Source organism: Sinocyclocheilus grahami, unplaced genomic scaffold (assembly GCF_001515645.1).
Source record: "Sinocyclocheilus grahami isolate Dianchi unplaced genomic scaffold, SAMN03320097.WGS_v1.1 scaffold32.1, whole genome shotgun sequence".
NCBI classification, from domain to species: domain Eukaryota; kingdom Metazoa; phylum Chordata; class Actinopteri; order Cypriniformes; family Cyprinidae; genus Sinocyclocheilus; species Sinocyclocheilus grahami.
This window is the reverse complement of record NW_015505211.1, coordinates 713,982-737,774: the sequence shown is the minus strand read 5'-3', so window position 1 is coordinate 737,774 and position 23,793 is coordinate 713,982. Positions and strand designations below refer to the sequence as shown.

At 36.8% G+C, this 23,793-nt stretch overlaps 1 protein-coding gene across 1 annotated transcript; it reads left to right on the top strand.

Annotated features, from left to right (window-relative positions):
• The first annotated feature begins 279 nt into the window (after positions 1 to 279).
• Positions 280 to 23,418, top strand: LOC107578473 (integrator complex subunit 2-like). Its single transcript, XM_016264429.1, has 22 exons — positions 280 to 657; positions 1,295 to 1,591; positions 1,755 to 1,893; positions 4,615 to 4,717; positions 4,975 to 5,092; positions 6,964 to 7,089; positions 8,614 to 8,685; positions 9,524 to 9,638; positions 11,119 to 11,187; positions 11,546 to 11,695; positions 14,159 to 14,239; positions 14,356 to 14,415; positions 15,302 to 15,410; positions 16,231 to 16,335; positions 16,616 to 16,780; positions 17,580 to 17,781; positions 17,872 to 17,997; positions 18,290 to 18,293; positions 18,959 to 19,066; positions 20,510 to 20,615; positions 21,089 to 21,265; positions 22,428 to 23,418. Exons 2-22 carry the CDS (start codon positions 1,299 to 1,301, stop codon positions 22,598 to 22,600), a joined length of 2,601 nt encoding a protein of 866 aa, XP_016119915.1. The 5' UTR covers positions 280 to 657; positions 1,295 to 1,298; the 3' UTR covers positions 22,601 to 23,418.
• Positions 23,419 to 23,793: the final 375 nt, after the last annotated feature.

Below are 23,793 nucleotides of genomic sequence, written 5' to 3'. Positions count from 1 at the left end.
GGAAAATGTTTCCGAAAAAATTGACCTTGCTACTTGCAGCTACCATGTAATGGTTAAATAATCTCCGTTGTTCTCATAATTGTTTCAAACCCTAGAAAGCTGATAGCATTTTTGGGCATCACAGACACGTTGGATTTTTATTTATGTAAATATTATTTTTTATCTTTATTGTAATGTACCATATTTGTTGCGCTGTTACGATAATTTAACTATGAACCCGCCTGTGATGGCCAAACAATGGTGTCTAAGTAGGCGGCTCCCTAGGTTTTTAGACGCAGTCAGAGTTCGACATGCACACTGAAGGGTGAAGGCAGATGAGATGAGCGCTTGTGCTATAACAACTCCCCATTCTGCCTGCTAGCTTGCTGTTAGTAAACAGTCTTGGGGACGTAGATGTTTTTATACAGAATAAGTCAATTATGTGAAGCATATAAATATTAATATTTGAATTATATTGCTTCAAGTAGTTACATCTTGATGAATGGATCTCCTTTTAAAAGCTCTAGCAGCTAGCCTGTTAGCTTACCGGTGAACTAAACTACCTTGCCCGACGACGCTCAACTTCCTGTAGGCGTGAGAATCACGAAAGACCGCGGTCTCGCGGGCCTAACCGGGGTTTGTGTTTCTGTTGTAGCCAGCGGCTCTGGTAAACTTCAGGTAAGTCGGTTCCACTACTGTAACACGGCCCCTAATGATACAAAATGTAATTTTATTAGATTCTGTTAAGAGTTTGATACATTAAGCATAAGCTTGTATTTGATTGTGATGTGCATCTGAGGGCCGTTCTCTCCACTGTGAGCAATGAAGTGTTTTAAATCGTGTTAAAAAAAAAAAAACATTTCTAGAGCAATAAATGTTAAAACTGGAATATACATTCTTATAAATACACCTAAAATCGAAGTAAACTCATTATTATACCATGGGATTGTTTTATTACCATATTCATATGCTATAGTATTTACCGACGTTTACTATATGCTTACAATAGCATAGTGTTACCATAGTGCACACCCAGAGCATAGTTTTACCATGGTAAGTCCAAAAACATGGTAATACCACAATGCTGTTTTTGGTGTGGGGTTTAGTCACAAATGTCATCAAAAAATAAATGGAGCAAAATGGCAATTATACTTGATTGAAAAAAATACCCGTTTGATTTGTATCAATACTGTATGATTTTACAGTAATAGCAATAGTTGTTCTAACTAATATTGTGTCAAGTATGGTTACTATAGTTTTTTTTTCTTCATGTAAAACGTTTCCTTTCTCTGTCTTTCCCCTTCATTCTTTGCAGCAGAATGGTGGACAGTGCCAGTCTTCAGTTTGTGAGCCCATATGCATTTGAGGCCATGCAGAAGGTAGATGTGGCCAGATTAGCAGCTTTAAGTGACCCAGAGCTCCGGCTCCTGCTGCCCTGTCTGGTGAGGATGGCTCTCTGCGCCCCTGCAGATCAGAGTAATGCCTGGGCGCAGGACAAGAAGCTCATCCTGCGACTGCTGTCAGGCGTGGAGGCGGTGAACTCCATCGTTGCACTGCTATCTGTGGATTTCCATGCTCTGGAGCAGGACGCTAGAAAAGAGCAGCAGCTGAGGTGGGTTCAGAAGCAAGAAAGCTTTCAGGTGGCCGTTCTGTAGATTTATTTAATTGGCATAATAAATCTGATAAGTTAGACTTGCTCTGAGACACTGAGAGATATTTTGGAGTGAAGCTTTGCTTAAATATCTGATGATTCTAATCCTATTTTGTGCGTACAGGCATAAGGCTGGAGGCTCTAACAGCGAGAGCATCCTGGTCTCTCAGCTGCAGCATGGTTTGACTCTGGAGTTTGAGCACAGTGATCCTCTCAGGAGACTCAGACTGGCTCTCAGTGAGCTACTAGCCATTATGAACAAGGTTTGGTAGGCTTTTATTTACTTCTGAATAATGATCTTTCTTTCAATTTAAAATCAAAGTGTGTCGTTTAAAATTTTTTTTTTTAAATACTTTCCTCTAGACAACTGTTTAGCCCATAAATGTGTAATTATTTGATTATATATTATTTCAGAGCAAATATATATTCCACAAAAATATTAAGCAGCATAAATGTTTACAAAGTTGATGATAATAAGAAGTGTTTCTTGTGCAGAAAATCAGCATATTCGAATGATTTCTGAAGAAGTTAAGGGCTGCTGAAAATCCGTTTTGCCATCGCAGGAATAAAATATAAAATAATATAATTAAAAATATATTCAAATAGAAACTGTTATTTTAAATGAAAATAATATTTAACAGTATTAGTGTGTTTTTGTTCAAATAAATGTAGCCTTGGTGGACATAACAGACGTATTTTCAAAACATTAAAAATACCAACCCCAAATAATATTGGTATTATGATCCTTTTAGCAAGCTGAAAGACAGGAAGAACTAAATTAAAAGGCTACATTCATGTTTTCCTCAATATTTCATAAAGATGTTATCTTTAATTTATTATATCACTAGGGATGTAATGAATCAGTCAACAACTCATGATTCGATACAATTCACAATACTGATTTCACGATTAGATTTTCTCCCAATTTTGTTTTGCTTTTTTAACAAAACGAGATTGGAGACAAATTATAAATGAAAAGATTTCCTTTTATTATTGCTTGGACAAAATGCTGAACATTTCTTTGTGAAATTGAAACAGGGATGCAAACTTTTCGGTCAAATTCGCCGTTTTGAATTCAGAAGGGGTCATTTGTGTGATTCGTGCAGATCCGGTGAGTTTTTAAAAAAAGTTTCTATTTACATGTTTTGCTGTGTTGAGTATTGTAGCCAATCACCGGCATCTCTGTTGTTCTACACGCTCGCATATCTTCCTATTATAACGAGAAATAAAGCATACACACTGTGTAAATAAGAGATTGATTGTGTAGTTAATTGTGTAGTTAGCTTCTCTACATACTTCATTCACAATCTGAAGAAAAGTTTTGTTTGTCTAAGAGGACCTAATGTCCACGTATAGTGTTTCAGGAATGACAAAAAAAATTACGCGATAAACAAGTCGATGTCAGAATAGAGCTGTGCATTAAGGGATGCAGAGTAAATTCAGAGTAACGAAACTACAACAGCAACAAATGTGTTGGCTGAGTATATTTAGCAGTTTCTACAGTTAAAGATAAAACTTTAAACACTCTTCTTGATGTGTCCTTTTTAAAGCAATAATTTAAAAAAAATGTAGTTTTTAAATTACATATAAAAATATTTCCAAATATTTAATGCATTATTATTTAATTGTACTTGCTATACTTCAGTATAGTAAAAGTACAAAAAAACTGTTATAATAGTCATTTTATAATAACTCCAAATGCAAGATGTGAAAAAAAACAACAACTAAGGAGTGGAAATGCCAACTGAGCTAATGGGTGATCCTCTGCTGCCATCTACTGTATTAAATAATAATTTCATGTAATTTTCATCTTTAAACTTTGTTTTCCACCAGGATTTTTTCATGTCATCTTCATGAATGAAAAGTGAATATTTAAAGTGATGTTTAAACTGCACAACTGTAGAGTTAAAAAATAATAAATGTTTTAAATATTATAAGTGTTTAATTTTTTTTGGTGGGGGGGGGGGGGTGCGTGTGTGTCTTTGTCACCTTTTTCACCCATGGTGAGTTTGCATCCCTGTTGAAATATTAAATTTTAAAACAAACCCCAAATCAAATAAATAAACAACACAAATGAAAGACATCTCTTCATATAAACAAATTAAGGCTTTGCCTGTGCTCTTTCCATTCAGTTGGAGGCAACCACTGGATTTGAATCATGATCCAAACAAAGATTCTGCTTACATTTTTTATCTAAATTAGATTGTATAATTTTGATATTTGAAGCAAAAACAGAATGGTCTGACTTTAACTTTGTGAAATGATGCTACATAAAACATATGATACCGACAAAAACATCAGACGGGCTGAATGAGAGTGCAAATTCACTCTCTGGCAGCAGGTGGCGCTTATGGAACAGCAGCGATACAGCGTTTCCTTGGTTACCACTGTAAACAAAGCAGAGCAGCGCTTGACCAAAGTCCCTTTAAGGCAAGTCATGTCACTCGGCAGCCATCTTTGAAACGCCCCTTGGGCATGCAAGTGCAGCTCCTATCTCTTTGAATGGGGAAACATCAGATTCTCCAAAACTGTTCACCAAGCCAAATCACCAATGAAATCTGACAATATACTTCTAACAGCAGCTGCAGTGACTTAACAATTAACGATTGACTCTTTTACTCAGAAGGCGGGGCTTCGTTTGATAGAGCGGCCATATTGAGTGTTGCATTTTTCCCCATTCAAAACTATACGAGTGACACAACTTTGGTATTTTGTAGTCTTTGGCTTGACCCTATTGATGAACGCTGCTTTAATATGCATTATACAGAGTCAAGATGAAAAGAAAATATCATCTAAATTTTTCTAAAGACGGTCAGTTCCCCTCAGAGATACATTCATATAAACTGCATTGCGATTCGTTTAATATCTCAACCGATTTGAATCGTCTCACATTTGTATCGTTTTTTAACTGGCTCGCGGTGCATCGTTACATCCCTATCTATCACACATTAAATAGTTTTGAAATATTTCCCTGTGTTCAACAGGTGGCTGACTCTAATGGAGAGTTTTTCCTCAAGTCTTCTGAGTTGTTTGAGAGTCCCGTGTATCTGGAGGAAGTGGCTGATGTTCTTTGCATCCTACAAGCAGGTGAATGGTGTAACATTTTTGGTGTAAAAACTGTCAAAAAACTTTGCTTGAAGTTAGTGAGAAGAAACACCATTAAACTGTTCTATGACACAATCATCTTTATATCAGTAAACATTTCCTTCAGCATGTCAGAAATGAAAAACTTGGTAAAATGATACTTTAGCTGTCCCAGTTATTTGTCTTTATCTGATGTTTTGTTCTTTATAGATCCATCTTAAACATAGAAAATTCTTTCTTGATTTATCTGCTTTCAACAGAGCTGCCTTCTTTGCTGCCCATCATTGAGATGGCCGAGGCCCTGCTTCACGTGAGGAACGGAGAGTGGTTCCTGTGCCTGCTGGTGGCAAATGTCCCAGACAGCTTCAGTGAGGGTATGTCCATCATCTGCTGAAATAAAACAGTAAAAAAACTTTTAATCCATTAGCTTTCCTATTCTTTTAAAGACAACATAAAATCATTATTATTATTTACAAGTGCCTGGCCTTACTGTGCACATTTCATCGGACATGCTCATTTAGAAATATTCCACATTATGAACATTTACTGAATTGTGAGTTCACTTTAAAATAGTTGGAGTCGCATTCAGGTGTCTCTGGGTTTTGGATCAGGGATATGTACAATTGTTTTCGTTTTTGCGTACCAAAGTATAATATATTTCTTTTTTCTTCATTGGCTAAAAAGCCACATGAAACTCAGTTTTACTTTACATTTTATCTGCCTTTTGTGGCCGTTGCGTGATCATCTGAGAGGCACTGAATTTCCATTTTGATGAGTTTGACTGCTGATTATGTGCAGTTTGGGCATGGGTGTGTTTGTGCACCTCTTTATGTGTGTATGTGGGTTTTCCACAGAGATGCTCTAAGTGGTAATAAAAAAACATTTCTGAGTCTCTGCTATCTTTTCATCGCTCCCAGGTCCTTGTTGAGTCAATAGCTTATTTGTGTGAGGCTCCATTCAGAGCCAGTTTGAAATGTTTCGTATTATTGAATGACCAATTCTCAAGGCTCATTACCTAGACAGGATCTTTCATCAGGAGAATATTCCACTCAAGGCTGAATCATTTTAGGGAAAGAGCTTGTCTATAGAGACACATTGTAATCAGATGCAGCATGAATTGTGACGGACTCTCAATCAGCCTTTTTTTTTTTCATATGGGGCTATTGAAACTAATATCATTCCAGCACTCGGTCACAAAAGATTCTCTGTAATTCTAATCATTCTGCATGGCAAAATGTCATCTGTGGTTAAAATCGCATAATAAACGGTAAACAGATATTTTAATTCAAGGTGAGAGCTCGAATCAAAGCCAAATAAAGAAAGATATTTGTGGAAAATATTTTAAAATAATCTCACATGAGCCATAGCGTAGTAGTTAACATGATTCAGTCAAATTTAGCTATGATGCTCACATGGACACACAAGATCGAATCTGGTCTACATCTTGTCTCATTGTAGGTGGTCTACATGATACTTAGCATTCCAATTCATCTCAGTAAATTGAGACCCAACCATGTTAACCAGCTCATTCTTGACCCTTTTTTCCTGATTCAATGTATCTTCCAATAAAACATGTCACGAAGGCCAAAAAAAAAAAGTCTCTTATTCTCACCAAGGATGCATTTATTTGCATAGAAAAAACAGTCATATTAATACATATTATTACAATTAAAACAATCTTTAAAAAACTGTTTTGTTTTAATTTATTCCTTTGATGCAAAGCTGAATTTTTAGCAGTCACTACTCCAGTCTTCAGTGCATTTATTTTTTTTGTATTTACTGTCACTTTTGATCAATTTAATGCATTCTTCCTGAATAAAGATATTAATTAAATTACTTGTCTTAAGCCTTGGACACACTGCACGATTTTCGGCTGTCTCAAAAGTGAAACAGTCGTGGTGATTTCTGGGATCGTTGCTCCTAAACGGTGGTCCTATGTCGTACAGTTAGAGAGGTTCAGAGACGACCAAAGATAGCCTACGTTCATTACGTGTCAGAAATTCAGCATGATCATCGCACAGTGTGGTTGCTGCTACGACCCACATTTACTGACCAGCCAATAAAAATGTGACATGAAATCAACGTGACACGGCGCTAAAACAAAAAACTGCTTACCTCGAGCTCTTATCCCTTCTTCTTTCGCCGCTTCCCCCTTTTTTCAGCACACATTAAATACTACAACTGCCAAAGTGTGATTCATCATGCTCTTTTTGATTATCACTAGTTATAAATGTGTTTTTTCTCCACAGGCCCACAGATGAAGAGGCGGAGCAGCTGTTGCAGTTGATGACCAGTCGTCCACCAGCCACGCCTGCAGGAGTGCGCTTTGTCTCCCTGTCCTTCTGCAAACTGCTGGCGTTCCCTACCCTCGTCAGGTACACACTTTGACACTAATACTCTAATAACTCCATGGTCATATCATACATTAATTAAATTTTTCTTAATGAGGTATAGTTGTAATGTGCCTAAAACAATTATACTTTACTTTCACACAATGTTCCACGTCAGTACAAAACATTTCAGCTGCTGATCTTTTTGGCCTTCTAAAACAGTTACACGTTTACACTACTGTTCAAAAGTTTGAAATCAGAACAATTATTTATTTTTTGATTGTAATACTTTTAATTAACAAGGATGCATTCAACTAAACGAAAAGACTAAACGAAATCCTGTTCTGTTGAACTTTCATTTTCATCAAAGAATCCTGAAAAAAAAAGGCATCAGTTTCCACAAAAATATTTTTACTCAACATTGATAATAAGAAATGTTTTTGAGCACCAAATCAGCATATTCAAATGATTTCAAAGGGTCATGTGACACTGAAGACTGGAGTGTATTAAAGGGGTCCTATTATCCCCCTTTTGCAATGTCTTGAATTAGTTTTTGGGATGTGCTAGGTTATGTTTTCATGCGTAATTGTTCCAAAAAGGTATTATTTTTACGTATTTTACATTATTGCAGCACCTCTCTTCCCATTCTGTCTCACACATGCTGTTTAGTTCTTGTTTTGATGAAACCCCTCCTTCCAAAATACAAATTGTGCTCTGATTGGTTAGCTAGCCCGGTGCGTTGTAATTGGCGAACCGCTGAGTGTGTTCTGAAAATGACACACCCCTTACCATAACCACGGGTTCCATCTGCTCAGCTGTAAATATTAACGATAGCGTCAATTTTGCCATACCATTTTGAGCCCGATTCAGACCTTGAGAATGTTTACGAAAAAGAGGATTGTGCAGAACCTTTGTAAGCACAAATAAAGGGGTTTTGGAACCAGGGTGGAAGAAACAGCCTCTCTTCACCATGGCGACAACACGCTACTACAGCAGCTCTTCTTTAGGGCAGCTCCACCAGACCTCATCTGTGGGCAGGAATTATTAAAATAAGCGACATTGTGACTTCACAATATCCGGAAGAAGCTTTCTGTAGTCCGAACGAGCCGTTTGTGGTAGTTCTTGAAAAGTGTTTTCTGTTCGAGTGGACTTTGAGCTTTGTAACCTTGCAGGTCTTTTTTATGCTCAAACAGCAACATTATATACTGACTAAAGTTGAAAGAGTGAAAAAGCATAAAAAGCGTTATTTTGAATTGTAATAATAGTTCACAGTATTGCTATTTTTGTGGTAGAGAAGCAAAGAGACTTCTTTGTAAAACATTAAAAAAATCTTACAGACCTCAAACTTTTGAACAGTAGTGAATAATAATTATTTTGCACGATATGACCTCTTTATGTAACATTAGCTAGTACTTTGTTTTCAGTAAAACATCAACATCATTAATGTTCTGCCACTCAGTTATGTTCAATACAAAGTTCAGTTCAAATCATCTTCAATATTTTAATTTACTCAAAGTCCGGAGTAAAGCCTAGATGCGTCATCATTGCTGTTGTTTCTTCTCTCTGCAGTACTCCAGAACAGGAGCAATTGATGGTAATGTGGCTCAGCTGGATGATAAAAGAGGAGGAGTATTTTGAGAGGTACGGAAGGCCTGGGTGAACAAGCCCTTCAAACCCATAACAACCAATAAATGCATTTTACAACATACTAAAAATGCCAGTTATTTTGTGATCGGTGAGAAGGAAAACTTCTGGAGAGGTTTACGGGAAACAGAATTGTTCTGCTTATGTACCAAGCATCTGTTTATCCTTTAATCCAATTAGTTTTATTTCAAAGAGAACCATTTAAGAAGTATTTGGAACTACATTTTGATTTATTTTCACATTCTTTGTGTCTGTAATTATTATTCCTCTGAGGTTTGCCCAATGTGGAGCATTCAGACCCATTTCAGTTCTAGATATGGGCGAGATGAAAGAATGCGCTAAAGGCTAGCTTTTTTTTTTTTTTTTTAACTTTGTTAGTAGACAGGGAAAAAATAAAATGCAAAACATTTGTGGTAAAATGTCAATTTTATGCTTATAAAAGGGTGGGGGGGCATGAATGATAAAATGAAAACAGATGGGGTTATGAAGAGGTTAGGCAGTGACAGGCTTTTTCAATTTAATAACTAATAAGCAGCTGATGGGTTATAAGTCATCTCTCCTGTAGCTTGTGCTCCTCGTGACCCACTGTGATGGGAGTGCTTATCCACTCTATAAATTTAGAGATAAATGTCCTTCGATGCACGCCCGTGCGTGTTTGTGGTTAGGGTTATCATGTATGTGAAGCCCACTGTAACCCTTGGGGTTGGTATGTGTCTATCTGTTTATTCTGTATAAAAGAGTGTTTAAATATTAACTCGTTTTAATGCATTTTCCCCTCCCCCCTTTGTCGTCCCTCTATTACTCCTCTTCTCCTCCCTTCTCTTATTCTTTCCAGTGCCGCCGGTGTCTCGGCCTCTTTTGGAGAGATGCTATTACTGGTTGCCATGTATTTCCATAGCAACCAGCTCAGTGCCATCATCGAGCTGGTTTGCTCCACCCTTGGGATGAAGGTGAGTTTAAGCAGTGAGTTGGTCAGTGCTAGCAGCCTTTGAACACCATAATAAGATCACTTTAGCACTATTCTGGGGGGATTAGTTTTCTAAATGACATTTGAGTTATATTTATTAACATTGGATGCCTGTCATTTCGTGTAATTTATTAAGATGGGGGGTGTCTCTTGAATGAATGTGGATGTCACGGAAGTTTATGCTGTGTATGCATGCATCACAAAACCCATTGAAATAAACTTCTATGTGTGATTAATTATATTAGTATAGTTGGTACAGTTTTTCATACTGTCCCCACACTTTTGAACAATAGTGTATATGATTAGGGAATTCTATAATGAATGTGCACTAGGTAGTGCATTTAGTGAGAAATGTCCTTTTAGTATACAGCAGTGATCCTCAAATCTGGCTCGCGAGATCCACTTTCCTGCAGAGTTTAGCTCTACCCTAAACAAACACACCTGAGCTTGCTAATCAATGTCTTCAGGATCATTAGAATATCACAGGTAGGTTTGTTTGATTATAGGGTTGGAGCTAAACTCTGCAGGAAAGTGGATCTCGCGAGCCAGATTTGAGGATCACTGGTATACAGTAATGAGTGCATGAATAAATGAGCGTTAAAAATACATTCAACAACCGCAGATGTTTCTATCCCGGTGGGTTTAATTTCACAGAGGACCCCAAAGATAGCCGATGAAAAAGTAGCTAATACACTCTGTAATTTTTTACCAAAGTTGTGCGAGGACAAACAGACTGGAATTGAAATCACAAAGTACATATGTGAAACATATTTCAAACAAACCCCTGAATAGGCATTTTAGCCGTTTTGAAGCATAGTAAACTGACTTACTTAGACAGCTGCTTTGGGCATTCTGAACATTTGAGTTTAACTTATAATGAGCAAAAATGCTTTATAATTAAGATAATTGGTTTTTGATTAGACAAAATCATTTAATGCTAGTGCCTACAGCTCTAGGTCAGTCTATCCATCAGTGGTTCACTCTAGAGGTATTGTTTTGTTTTGTTTTTTCTATAAAAACAAGTCAAATTTAGAACCAAACAAAGGGGGTACTTAGTCCTGTTTACTTTGGGGCTTAAATGGCAACATTGGTTAAATTCCAGAATTAGTCCTCTAGGTGTAAACATCTATTATATTGGTGGCTTGCACTGTTAAAGTCACAGAAGAGAGGGTGTTAATTGGTGGATTTATTGATTGTTAGTGTCTAGGAACATGCACATCCCAGAGAAGGCTAAAGTACGTCTGTGTAATATGTAATTGCCCTTAGCTGAGTCGTACATTATTGATGTGGTACAGGTAGATGAGTCATGGAGGGTTTGTTTAGCCAGAATGAGTCACTTTCGGTATTAAAAAAAAAACTTTATATTTTCTTGAAATTTGTTTTTGTAGTTTCTAAACCTGGCACAGAGTTTAATCTGGTTGAGAAACATATTTTACTGACTTAAACTCCTTATCCTTTCACAGATCGCCATCAAACCCAGCTCACTAAGCAAAATGAAGACCATTTTCACTCAGGAAATCTTCACAGAACAGGTATGCAAAACAGTCGTTAGCCTCTTCTAATAGGAACAAAGTTTTTGTAAAAAATAATGGTGTGCCTCTGAGTTTGTCATTTGACATATTGCAAGAACTGTGTAGGCACCAGAGCAAACATCTTAATTACTAACAGCTTGTCATAATATTACATTTACTATTATAGATATCCTGTCCTAGCAGATAACTATAAGAGCTACATGCTTGCCATCTGTTGAACATGGCGGTCTAGCAAATGGAAACAAAGCACTTTTTGTCATTATGGATAAGACATCTGCTGAATCTTAAATGTAATGTAGCTGCACAATTATGGCATCAAGACCGATATAGTAATAAGTGGATTTTTGTGTTGTCACAGGTGGTCACAGCACATGCCGTGCGAGTGGCTGTTACTAATAACCTCAGTGCCAACATCACAGGATTTCTCCCCATCCACTGCATATACCAGCTCCTGAGGAGCCGAGCTTTCACCAAACACAAAGTGTCCATAAAGGTAATCCTGAGTATGCTCTTCTGACTGTGCTGTTTCTGTTCTGTTGGAATTCAGTTTTTTCTGTTTTGTTTTTTTTGTTTTTTGGTTATTCTGTTCTGTTTGTTTGTGTTCCGTCTATTAAATTCTATTGCAACAGGCGGCCTGCGGGCCAAAACTCGCCAGCAATAATATCTGGCCCGCGCCCACCCACAGCCAGATTATTTTGATAGCGGCTGGTTCTGAAATAGATTTGTGACGGCAACAGTTCGAGTATGTGAGCGGAGTAGAGCGGTGTGATTTTGACGAGCGAGGAGCGGATTTTTTAAAAGTCGGAGCGTGGTTTTCACTCGCTCCAAGAGCACTCCACCACCGCTCCATCACGAGTACAATTCACGCCAACAGCCCGTAATATAACTGCATATTTAGCAAGAATTCACATGTTAAACATATTTAGCTAGCTTGATAGAGAAGGATCACTCAAATCAGAAAGAATGTGAAGCTATGATGACAGCAATGGACATGAGCGGGAAGTTATAGTTTTCAAGGAATTTGTTTGTTCCTTCTAGATACTGAATATTTTCAGCTGAAAGCATGATTTCAAGTACTACAACACTTATTCACACGCAATCGCTCTCTGAATAATGCATTCAAACAAATGTGATCTTACAGTGCTACTTCATCTGTATCCAATTTAGAATGAGCAGAAATCTGTAAGAAATTCATCGATCCATATAGGTAAAATAACTGTTGAAAACGTAGTTATTTTCATCACAATCAAAATTTGCACCGCAAAAAGCAGCAATTATACCTTTTAATGCTGACAACCATGTTATTAGCTTGTCATGTGGTAGGAAAAAAGTTTGAACACTAGTGTTCTGATAAGCCACTTTGAAACTTTTTTAATATACGTTATGAACAGAACTGTGATATTTCAAACATACTGAAATACTTTAGCCGCAGAGTGGCGTTTCTGCGAGGAGTGGAGTGGAGCGGGAGCGGGAAATGGTGAACCCAGAGCAGAGTGATTATTAAATGCTCGAGCGCGGAGGGGTAATTGTTGATGCTCACTTCGCTCACATACTCTGCCGGACACCACCACACAAATGTGGCTTTTTGTTAATGATTGTCCTCCTACAGGATTTAACACAGAGTAACAGCTCACTACCAGTTACAAAAGACACTGCAACAGTCTGTCACAGGCAATTCTAGTTGCATTTTTCATCAATTAAAAGGTTAGTTCACCCAAAAATGAAAATTGGACTCTGTTTTATTTGCGCTCGAAGCATCCTAGGTGTATATGACTTTCTTCTTTCAGACGAATCCAGTCGGAGTTATATTAAAAATTGTCCTGGCTATTCCAAGCTCTATCATTGCAGTCAGCGGGTGTTGCAGTTGAACAGTCCACAAGTCGTCAAATAAAGCTCGCGCATTCATAATAAAGCGTGCCGCAGACGGCTCCGGGGGATGAATAAAGTCCCCCTATAGTGAATTCATGTGTTTTTTAAAGAAAAATATCCATATTTCAAACGTAATAAACACCTTTCCTCAGTTCCGGCGGATGATGCAGCACGTCGTTGTTGCTTAGTGACAAATGCGGAGAGAGAACAAAACAAAACACCGGTTACAAATTAGAAGTACAAACCATGGATTTGCAAAGAAAAATGTAAACCCAGAGGAGACTGGTTTTCCTTTGCTAAAGTAAGGAAACTTTGCTTCCTTTGCTCCTATAAACAAACTCGCGAGACTAGCATACCTCAGAGGCGCGCGCGCTGCACATACGTGCTGCATCATCCGCCGCAACTGTTTCACTGTATGACAGTCAACGGAAGTGAGAGAAAAGTGTTTATTACGTTTGAAATATGGATATTTTTCTTTAAAAAACACATGGATTCGCTACAGGGGGCCTTTATTCATCCCCCAGAGCCGTCTGTGGCACGTTTTATTATGAATGCGCGAGCTTTATTTGATGACTTGTGGACTGTTCAACTGCAAAACCCGCAGACTGCAATGATAGAGCTTGGAATAGCCAGGACAATATTTAATATAACTCCGACTGGATTCATCTGAAAGAAGAAAGTCATATACACCTAGGATGCCTCGAGGGTGAGGAAAATACAAGCTAATTTTCATTTTTGGGTGAACTAACCCTTAAATTATCCATTGACCATGTTCTGGCCCACCATCTAGTGGCGAAAATGTATTTTTGGCCCGATGCCAAACTTACTTGCCGACACCTGTTCTATTGTATGGTAATTCTGTTGTAGCTTTGGGGTCTGTTTTGTTCTGTTTTCTTTTCTTTCCTATCCAGTTTTGTCTTTCTGTTGTGTTAAAATCCGCTCCTTGCTAACTACACTACATTACTCTGTTGACTCTGTTCAGTGCTAATATCGACTTGAATCCATTGGGTTCTATTATCTGTTTGACTGGCTGGCTCCTCTCCTGACTCGTGGAAAGACACTCCATTGATTTAATTAAGGATGTGGTTTTTCAATGTGGTAGTGCATCGCCCGGCTGATCAGAATGTTTCCTCACAATTACATCGTCAGCCTTAAAGACTGGAATCTGCCTCCTCTAGAGTCAGTAAGCCATGTTATAGCTATTGATCTGCTCAGCTGGAAAGATGATTTAATCACCCAAGTGCCAGAGGTAGATGATTGGATAATTCACTTATTCTGAATGATCTCTGAGTGCCTGAGGCCACCAACCAGCCAATCACAGAGCAGGAGATCCTTAATGTTTTCCAAGGCTTGGCAGGGGTGGGTGGAGCTTTAGCATCTTTTCGATCATGTTGACTGCAAAATCTCAAAAAAGAAAATAATAACTGCGATAAATAACTGCCCTGCAGTAGCAAAAATTGGACTACTCAAATCAGTGGCATAGATATTATTGAAGGTTATTTTTAGACCAGCTGCATCTGGATATTGCAGTGTGTACAAGGCAAGCCAAAGATTCAGATCTTAGAAGATTGATAGAAGCATAAATTATATAGATCAAAAGGCACTTTAAAACAATTGAGGCTTAATGATATTAAAGACCTGTTATCATGTGTGGTATAGTATATGTCATGATGCTGAATGTTAATTGTCTTTAATGTAGAAATTAATATTATAATTTTAACTGCGATGACACTATCAGATGAGAACAAAATTTGAACTGAATTCAGCTGGAAAATGACACTAAGTTTGCAACCAACACTGTTTTTTAACTATATTGGATCAACTTTGAACTGACATGAGCTGAATAATGGCACTGTTGTCTTATGTAGAGCTGCTAATAGCTGAATTGTACTCGTTTATTAATTTATGAACTTTGCTACTAACAGTTATTCAGTTATGAACTGAATTGAAACAACATTCTAAAGTGAACTGAATTATGGTATTATCTTTTGTCAAGCTGAATTTGTTTCGTAGTTGATGATTTTTACAATATTAACTATTATTTTCATGTTTATTAATGTGAAGCTTCTGTGAAACAATCTGTATTGTATAAAGCACTATATATATGTAAATGACGTTGCTATACACTGTATATCTCCAATTCTGTCCGATGCAGATCAAAACATTTATTCCTGTACTTTCTGTTTCTTTTAACCTCTGTTTGACCTCTTTCTATCTCCCTCTCTAATCTTTCTGTCTCTCTCAGGGAGATGGAGGGAAAGTCCGTTCTCAGCATACCATCACCACCCAGTTGCTCATTCTCTATTACATCCTGTCGTATGAGGAAGCTCTGCTCGCAAATACAAAGACGTTGGGTTGGTAGATTACTGACATATTTGAAATGCCACCTAAATTTGTATTTAATTTATATATTTATATTAAATTAACTTTTTATTTTATGTAAATTTTTTTTACTTTATTATACAATTTAATTTAATTTTAACTAATTTATTTATATTGTATTGTATTTATAAATTACATTTAATTTTATGGACAAGGATGGAGGGATGCTTCATTTTGAATGTGAATAGAATATTTCCTGTTTTACGTTTCCTTAAATTAGAATTCACTTGTTCTGATTGGTCCATTCAATTCAAATTACAGTTTCATCAGTTGAAAGAGATGCAGTTTTGTCTTCTCTTACAGCCTTTTTCTTTGTTTAATTTTAAACAATTCAATTATTAAATTATAGTCTCTGCACAGCTGGATTTAATCAGTTTATCTACAGTTAATCTGGTGTATGCTCGCTTATATAAGTCCCTATCTTGCCACCCAGAGTGCTGTTATAATATTAGGATGAGAGCGATACAGCTTAGCTTCCTGCAGTCTCCTCTGCATATTAAATTGCTTCAAACTCACACCAATCACCTGCAGTTTGGGCTTTGCTTTGGAAGCCTCTCATCGGTTATTAGAGCGGTTACTCTTCACAGTTTATGCACACAGCTCTTCCCAGAGTGCTGTGCTTATTTAATCTCTCTCTCTCCTTCTCTTCTCCTCTATCATTCTGGAGTAATGATGCCCTTTGGCTGTGCTAATGAACTGGAATACAATGAAAAATCACCTGTACATGAACTGCACCACAGAGACCTATTTTTAACAAACAACCTGATAACCACGCGTTCTCTCTCCTCCCAGCACTTATGCAGAAGAAACCAAAATCGTACTCTCCTGCCCTCATGGACCAGATTCCCATTAAACACCTCATCCGCCAGGCCCAGGGACTGCAGCAGGAGCTGGGAGGTAAAGGACATCCATTTAACCTCCATTGCACTTATATTCAGCAGAGTAGTTTTAAAATATGATAATACAGCCATATTTAGTTTCATCACTAGTTGCATCTTTTTCTCATTAGGTGACACTGATACTTGAAATCTTATGTAAATGTTTTTATTCATTTTTATGTGCATTGATTTACAGGCTGTATACATGCGAACAGTGAAATGTTATAGTGCTGTAATACTAAATGGAATAAAATAAAGTTGAATTTAGTTTTGTACTTAATATTTTATTTTATTTTCAGGCCTACACTCTGCTCTTCTGCGTCTGCTGGCCACAAACTATCCTCACCTGTGCATGGTGGAGGACTGGATCAGTGAAGAGGAAGTGACTGGTACTCTGCCTTTACTGAGGAAGATGTTGCTGACATCCTCATCTTGCAAATACTCACAGACACAGCTACGAGAGGGTACAAGAAACTCACACTCTCTCCCACTTAGTTAAGGCCGAAATGTGGAAATCACATTTCTGATATGACAGATTTCATTAAAGATTTTCTACATTTTCAAAATTTAACTCATAATGAAAAAAATCATTTTGATGGATAAAGACATTTAAATATTTTTTTCACAGTAAAGGATATTAATACGGATTAAAAGAAAATGGGATATATCTAAAGTCAATTTTGGTTGAATCAACACAAAGTCAAAATAAGGAAATGGAAAGGCCACCATGGGTAAAAATAGAAAAGTTGTTGTTCAGGTGGATTCTGCAAAAGCAATTAGCACATCTCTGCTGTACAATGTATTTCTCAAGCAATTTTCACAGTACAGTAAACCAGACCACTGAATTCTACATTGAGACTCATAAGGCCCTTTGGCACTGGAGGAGATCACAAGTGTTTATTATGGTCTATGATATGAATAGTTTGTTGTTGTAGTCTGACCTTTCATGTGCATGACTCAGTTTTGCACCTGCGGAGTAATGAGCCTGAAGGTGTTTCTGTATTCATACATCGCTGCTCTGACAGGCCTGTTACTCCACAGGACTCTTGTACTCACAGACGGTGACAGGCTAATGCTATTTTTAATGATATGGGAATAAAACATACAAATATATTGATGTCTAAAGCCTCTAAATGTTTTACATTTGTCTTTGATTTAAATATAATCAAATATTTCATGCAAGTAATTAATTAATTGTAATTATTTTGATTTATTGATTCAATTATCTTTTTTTTTTAATGAAGGATTTACATTTTTTCTTAGCTTTCCAGAATGTTCTCTCCGGCGGGCCCAGGCTGCTGCGTATCCTGGAGCATCTGACGTTGCTCTCTGCGGGTGATCTGATCCCATATGCAGAGGCTCTGACTGCCAGCATGGGGCTGCTCTTAGAGGACGGCGTCTCTCGCAGGATCCTGCAGACTGTTAACAAACTCTGGATGGTACTTAATACAGTCATGCCACGCAAGTGAGACTTCCTCTCTGTTTTATATGTTGTAGTTAAATGGAATGATATCTTGCACTTCAGCACTCGTACTAAGTCTCTTTCCTCTGTCAGGCTGTGGGTGATGACAGTAAACGCTCAGCAACCTTTAGTAAAGCTCCTGCGGCAGCAGAGATACACTCAGAATGATCTGATGGTGGATCCTCTCATCGTCCTGCGCTGTGACTCCAGGGTCTTCAGGTATTATCTGCTTAGAAATACCTGATAAGAAATACCCTAAAGAAATCCTATAATTCATGCTAATTGTTATGCTGATAATATATTAAAAAAAAAATCTAACTATAAAATCGATGAAATATTTCTAATATTACACTACCGTTCAAAAGTTTGGGGCTGGCAAGATTTTTTGGTAACCCTTTTGTTTAGGGACCAATTCACACTATTAACTAGTTGCTTATTAACTTGCATAGTACTTTCATATTGGCTGTTTATTAGTGCTTATAGAGCACATATAATTACCTTATTCTGCAAGACTAGTGAGCATAAGAAAATTATTTCAAAAACATAAAAAAATCTTTCCAACCACAAATTTGTGACATTTTTACAAATAATTCTCCTGGGACGATTTCAATTTTTTTGTCATGCATTAAGCTGAAAGACTCTATATAATTGTTCTTATTACTTTTGTTTTTGTTATTATTTTTATTATATGTATGTTTTTGTATATTTGTACATCTATTTATTTATATATGTAATTTTCAAACAAAACTGTTATATAATTGTTTGAAATGATATATATGACTGAATTGTGAAATTGAAATGTTTCCTCTTGCCATGAATTATAGCCACTGCTGCTGACATGGTGTTAAATCATAAATAAATAAACCACAAATTTGAATGGTAGTGTAAAATTGTGACACTATGAAGGCTTTACATTTTTGTAATTATGTGCATTAGTAAATCATTTGCAAATTTAGCAGGAACATGTATTAAATAATTAAATGGCGTCATTTTCTTCTTGACTTAAACAATTTTAAAGTAAAGCTAACTTGAAGTTAGTTTTAAAGTATAAAATGGCTATTAGGTTTTTGTGAATCAGTCTCGGATAAAGAAAAACTAAATCAAAGAAATCTCTTACTAGTTTCTAAAGCTCTTATTGAGTACTGAAGGTTTTCTAAATGTTTTTTAAATGTTTCTTCAGGGTTATCCGCAGGCTTTGCTCCCTCTGACGGTGGCAGGAATTCCTTCTATGCACATCTGTCTAGATTTTATCCCAGAACTCCTCGCTCAGCCGCAGCTGGAGAAACAGGTAAGCGGCTATCAGTTTGTTCATCCAAATGATCAGCCAGGACTAAATAGACCAGTTGTCACTCCCAAATTCTGGAATTCATGTAAACGGGGTTCCTAGGTATGGAATTTGATTTTAATAATTTCCAGGTCTGGAGAAGTATGGAAATAAGAAAGCAGAGTATGGAAAAATATTTGCATTTCCAGACTTTTGCCCCCATTTAGTTTTCTGTAATAGAAAATTATGATGAAAATAAATGTATCATTCAAGAAGTGTTTATGGCAGCTGTTTAATGATTCTTTAGTGATTATCAAACGCGACTGAATGAATTCAAGGTGCACTTTCATTATGCAAAAATGCAGGTTATATTGCAGTTTTTTTTTTTTGACAGGATATTCTTAGCACCAAATTCTAAAATGACCTCTGCAAAAATACAAAATATACAGATTTTCGTGTGCGCACAAGAAACTATTAAACTTCGCATATAGGACAATGCACATTGAGCCACTTGTTGTGCCATCAGCCCATTTCGTGGTGTGGTTTTTTGGCTGCCACTGAATAGGCTATGCATTAAAGCAGATCTAAGGTGTTGAAACATGACGATTTTTAACATGCTTTTCTTTTTATAGACCATTGAACTTGGCAAATAAGACTATGCACACAGCCGTATTGTGCCGTCAGCTCATTTTGTGTCATGGTTTTTCTGCCGCCACTGAGGATGTGTTAAATTGGACATTAGGCCTTGATATTAGAGGTACTACTCTAAGGAAAGCCAAATTTTAAGCAAATGGATCTATATTAATTCATGTGCATCCTTGCTCTTGTTTTCTTCATAGTAAGACGGCTGTGACGCACAAAGGAAACAGGTTATAGTATATAAAACTAGAAAATGTAATGTGTAAACACACAAAATATACCCATGCGCATGTGAATAGTTTCTTGAGGGCACGATACACTTTCTTGTGTGCATGCAAAAGTCTATATGTCTTTATGCAAGAAAATCTATTTTATAAAACCCTGAGAAAATAAAAATATATAATGTTGTATGAACCATTTATGTTAAATATGGTCTGAAAAGGTTTGGAAATTTGAGAAATCTGGAAAAGTATGGAATTTTGAAATGGAAAATGTGTTTAAATTCAGGTGTGAATCCCTTAATTTGTCATCCCATGCGTATTCATAGAATATAATCTCTGCTGAACACATATGGTTAACAAAACAATGTTTTGTAACTGCAAATGAGACACACAGATGACCGTGGTTCAGTATATTTAGTAAGTATACTCTGTAGGATACAAGACTCTTTATAGCTTTATAGTGTATACTACAACTTAATTTAGAGCTGTACAGCTATAAATTGAAGTATTAAGAGTATTATGCAACTTGAATCACAGACACATGGTGAGCCCTCAGGGTTGACCTCTGGGCTTGATGCTAATGGCAGTTTTGTTTTGTCTGGCACAGATCTTTGCCATACAGCTGTTGTCCCATCTGTGCACCCAGTACGCCCTGCCCAAATCCCTCAGTGTGGCACGTCTTGCCATTAGTGTGATGGGCACCATCCTCACAGGTAGAAATAACTCTTCCATCTGTTGTTTTATCTCTATCTTTCTTCCATTTTCTCTTTACCTTGGTCTCTGTTCTTATTCATTTATTAGGGCTGGCATTTTATTAAAGAGTGTCTAAAAATAACATTGATAATTGGAGATATCAGACCATTACCTTGCCTTTTTTTGTATCAAAAACCAACCTGTGCAAACTTGTCCCATTATCTTTGTACACACTGCCCTCTGCTGGCAACTTATTACTGCTTATGAAAAACCTTCATCTGCAGTGTTTATAAATTATGCATCAGCCATCCATTTATTGTTTTATTGAATGGAGTACCAGAGGAGTCTTGAGCACTGTTAAATCCTGCAGTTCCTGTGCAGTTTTGTATTGGATCATTTAGGTTTTATGTTTTCTAGTGCATCTGTTCTCAAAAACTGCATGTGATTCTGTAATTTATTCACTTAAGTAACACATTTTTGGTATCTTTCACAGTGCTGACCCGTGCCAAGCGCTTTGCATTTTTCATGCCGACACTGCCATGTCTGGTTTCATTCTGCAAGGCGTTCCCCCCACTCTTTGATGATGTCATGTCCCTGCTGGTTCAGGTGGGACAGGTGTCCGCTGCTGATATCACCACCAAGGCCAGAGATATTGACCCTCTCATTGCCAGTGAGCGTGTTCTTGTTTTATTTGACTTAAATGTTTTTCATTTGTAATGATCAATGGCTATTGTAAGGGGTAGGGACAAGGCAAGATTTTAAAATATTTTACTCCATTTAAAGTCAGATCTAATTGAGTGAAAAAGTGCATGCCCACTTTTTCAGGTGCCTTGGTTCTGTATATATTTTTCCAGAACCAAAACCAACTAGCAACGAGGTGAATCACAACATTACAAACTTTGTTTCAGAGCAAAAAATGATTGGAAAATTTAACAAAAAAGAAAGGTACTTGACTGTGTATTTAACAGCTGTAATGAGGAAAAGAACCACAATGTAAATATATTTAAAAATGCACATACATACATACACACACACACACGTTTTTAAAATTTTTAAAACGATTTCAAGATTTGAAATAAATATTTTATGCACTATTGTCAACTACATATTGCAACTCAAAGGCCTTCCTTCAGTTTTCTGGGTTTTTTAAGGTTTAATTCAGAATACAGTAGTCAACATTTGAAGTGGATAAAAAAAGTTCATCAAAGTTGTCCTAAGACAAGAACGGGTATTGTTTTGGTTCTTTGATGAAAGGTTTTGAGCCACTTCAAATGTTGACTACTGTATATTAATTATAATAATATCAATATGTATTATAGTAATATTGCATTTAAATATTCATTGTATTAAAACTAACTATATTTCATTATTACCATCAAATTTAACTTAATAGACTTCCAAAAAATTGTGACCTGTGACCCCATCACAGTTGAAGTGAACCAAATGTCCACTTGCAAATTCAGGTACCCCATGAATCAAACTAGGATAACTAGGTTCATTTTCACTCACTTCACTTTTGGGTCAATTAAAAGAGATTTAGGGTTGATTTTCAAGTCTGATGACCCTTGTCAGTAGAGTAACTGTTTTTGCAGACTTTGACAGACAAACACATGGCATTCTTTGCAGGTTTTTGCACAGTCTGTCGAGCATGTGAGCTTCTGTTTCAAAGTGTACTATGCTTTTTTTTTGTTCTTTTATCTCTTATCTAAGCCATCAGCAATGAGGTTATCTTTTCACACTTATTTTTTTTAATCAAGAAATGATCACAATATGCTGTGGCTGAATCATGTAGCCCTAGATTTAGATCTAATCCACTGTGCTCTTGTGTTTAGGGCTCCAGTATATGAGACAGAAGCCACAGGAAATACCGCTATCAGAATCCAAATACTCTCTACGCAAGAGGTCTGCAGAGGAGCTGGGTAGAGCCGATCCTGATGTACAGCTATGCTATCAGATAGAGGCCACCTTCATGGACATCATCAGCTCCAGCACACAGGCACTGTGACAACACAAACAGACAAATAGAAATGTTAATGGGACTATGCATAGATTGGAATGAGTTTTTTGTCCTATATAAAGGTTAAGCCTCATGTTACAGGACTCTGGGTTGCAGAAATCTGCTTATGAACATGCAAAGCAGTATAATGATAGATGACTTACAGCTGTTGGACTAGCGCTGGGACCATTTCAGTTTAAAGTCAGTCCACACAAAACACTGAACATGAATTTTCTCCATTTTGGCATCCCAATACCACAAGTTTTGAAAACATCTGGAATGAAGGTAATGACAGAAATTCTAATTTGATATAGTTTTACGTAAACTGTACTTATATGGTATATATGAATAGTCAAATCACGGGGTACCATTTTTCAAAACAAAGGACAAGATGTACTGAAATATAAAAATATAGATTGCAATTCCATATTCTGTTGCCAGTGAAAACCACCATCTATATTTGACTCAAAACAACGCTTGACTTTCCAGGAAGCATCTTTTAAGTCTTAAGTGAGTTGGATGTTCATTCTCCGGCCTGTCCTGAAGGATTGGAGTAATTCGGGTCACAAAGCAACTTGCTGTAGATGTAGTAGACGTTTTCTAAATGGCGTGTTAGCTTGTTAGTTGATTGTGTACTTGAGTGTGCAAAACAATGGAGTGTGTCCAGGGCGCTTAGCAATGATATTATTGGTCTGTTTTCTAGACCACCATTTAAAAAAGTATTTTCTTGGCTCAAATTCATCTTTTCTTGAAGCTTGACATCTGAATTTTGTTTGTTACCTTGGTTTTGTATACATGTCAATCTTACGCTTTGAACATTTTGTATTAAAACATCTTTTCGGAAACTCAGTTTTGATTGTAGCTTACTTATTGTTGTATATTGAGCTTTGGGATTTTAAAATTACAATTAAAAATATATTAAAAAAATTGCACACTTCAGTATAGTTTAGCACAAATTGAGGACAATTTGGCATTGTGATGAGATTGAGAATGCCAAAACAAAACTCCAAGTCACAAAAAGCACCAACAGTTGGAGCAACTGGATACTGAAGATATTTGTTTTAACTAATATTAGACGTATTAGACAGATATTTATCCTTTATCTGGTGGGGAAAAAAAAAGTTTTAAAAATAACATATTTAGATCCATATGGGGGCACTCTTGTCACGTGTAGAAACCGGTTCTGTAGCATGGAGTACACA

Excerpts from the sequence above, each read along its gene's own strand:
- LOC107578473 (XM_016264429.1), top strand. The coding sequence starts at position 1,299 with ATGGTGGACAGTGCCAGTCTTCAGTTTGTGAGCCCATATGCATTTGAG. Across the intron at positions 9,639-11,118 it reads GCTCCACCCTTGGGATGAAG|ATCGCCATCAAACCCAGCTC; the intron begins GTGAGTTTAAGC and ends ATCCTTTCACAG. Across the intron at positions 14,240-14,355 it reads ATCTGCCTCCTCTAGAGTCA|GCCACCAACCAGCCAATCAC; the intron begins GTAAGCCATGTT and ends TGAGTGCCTGAG.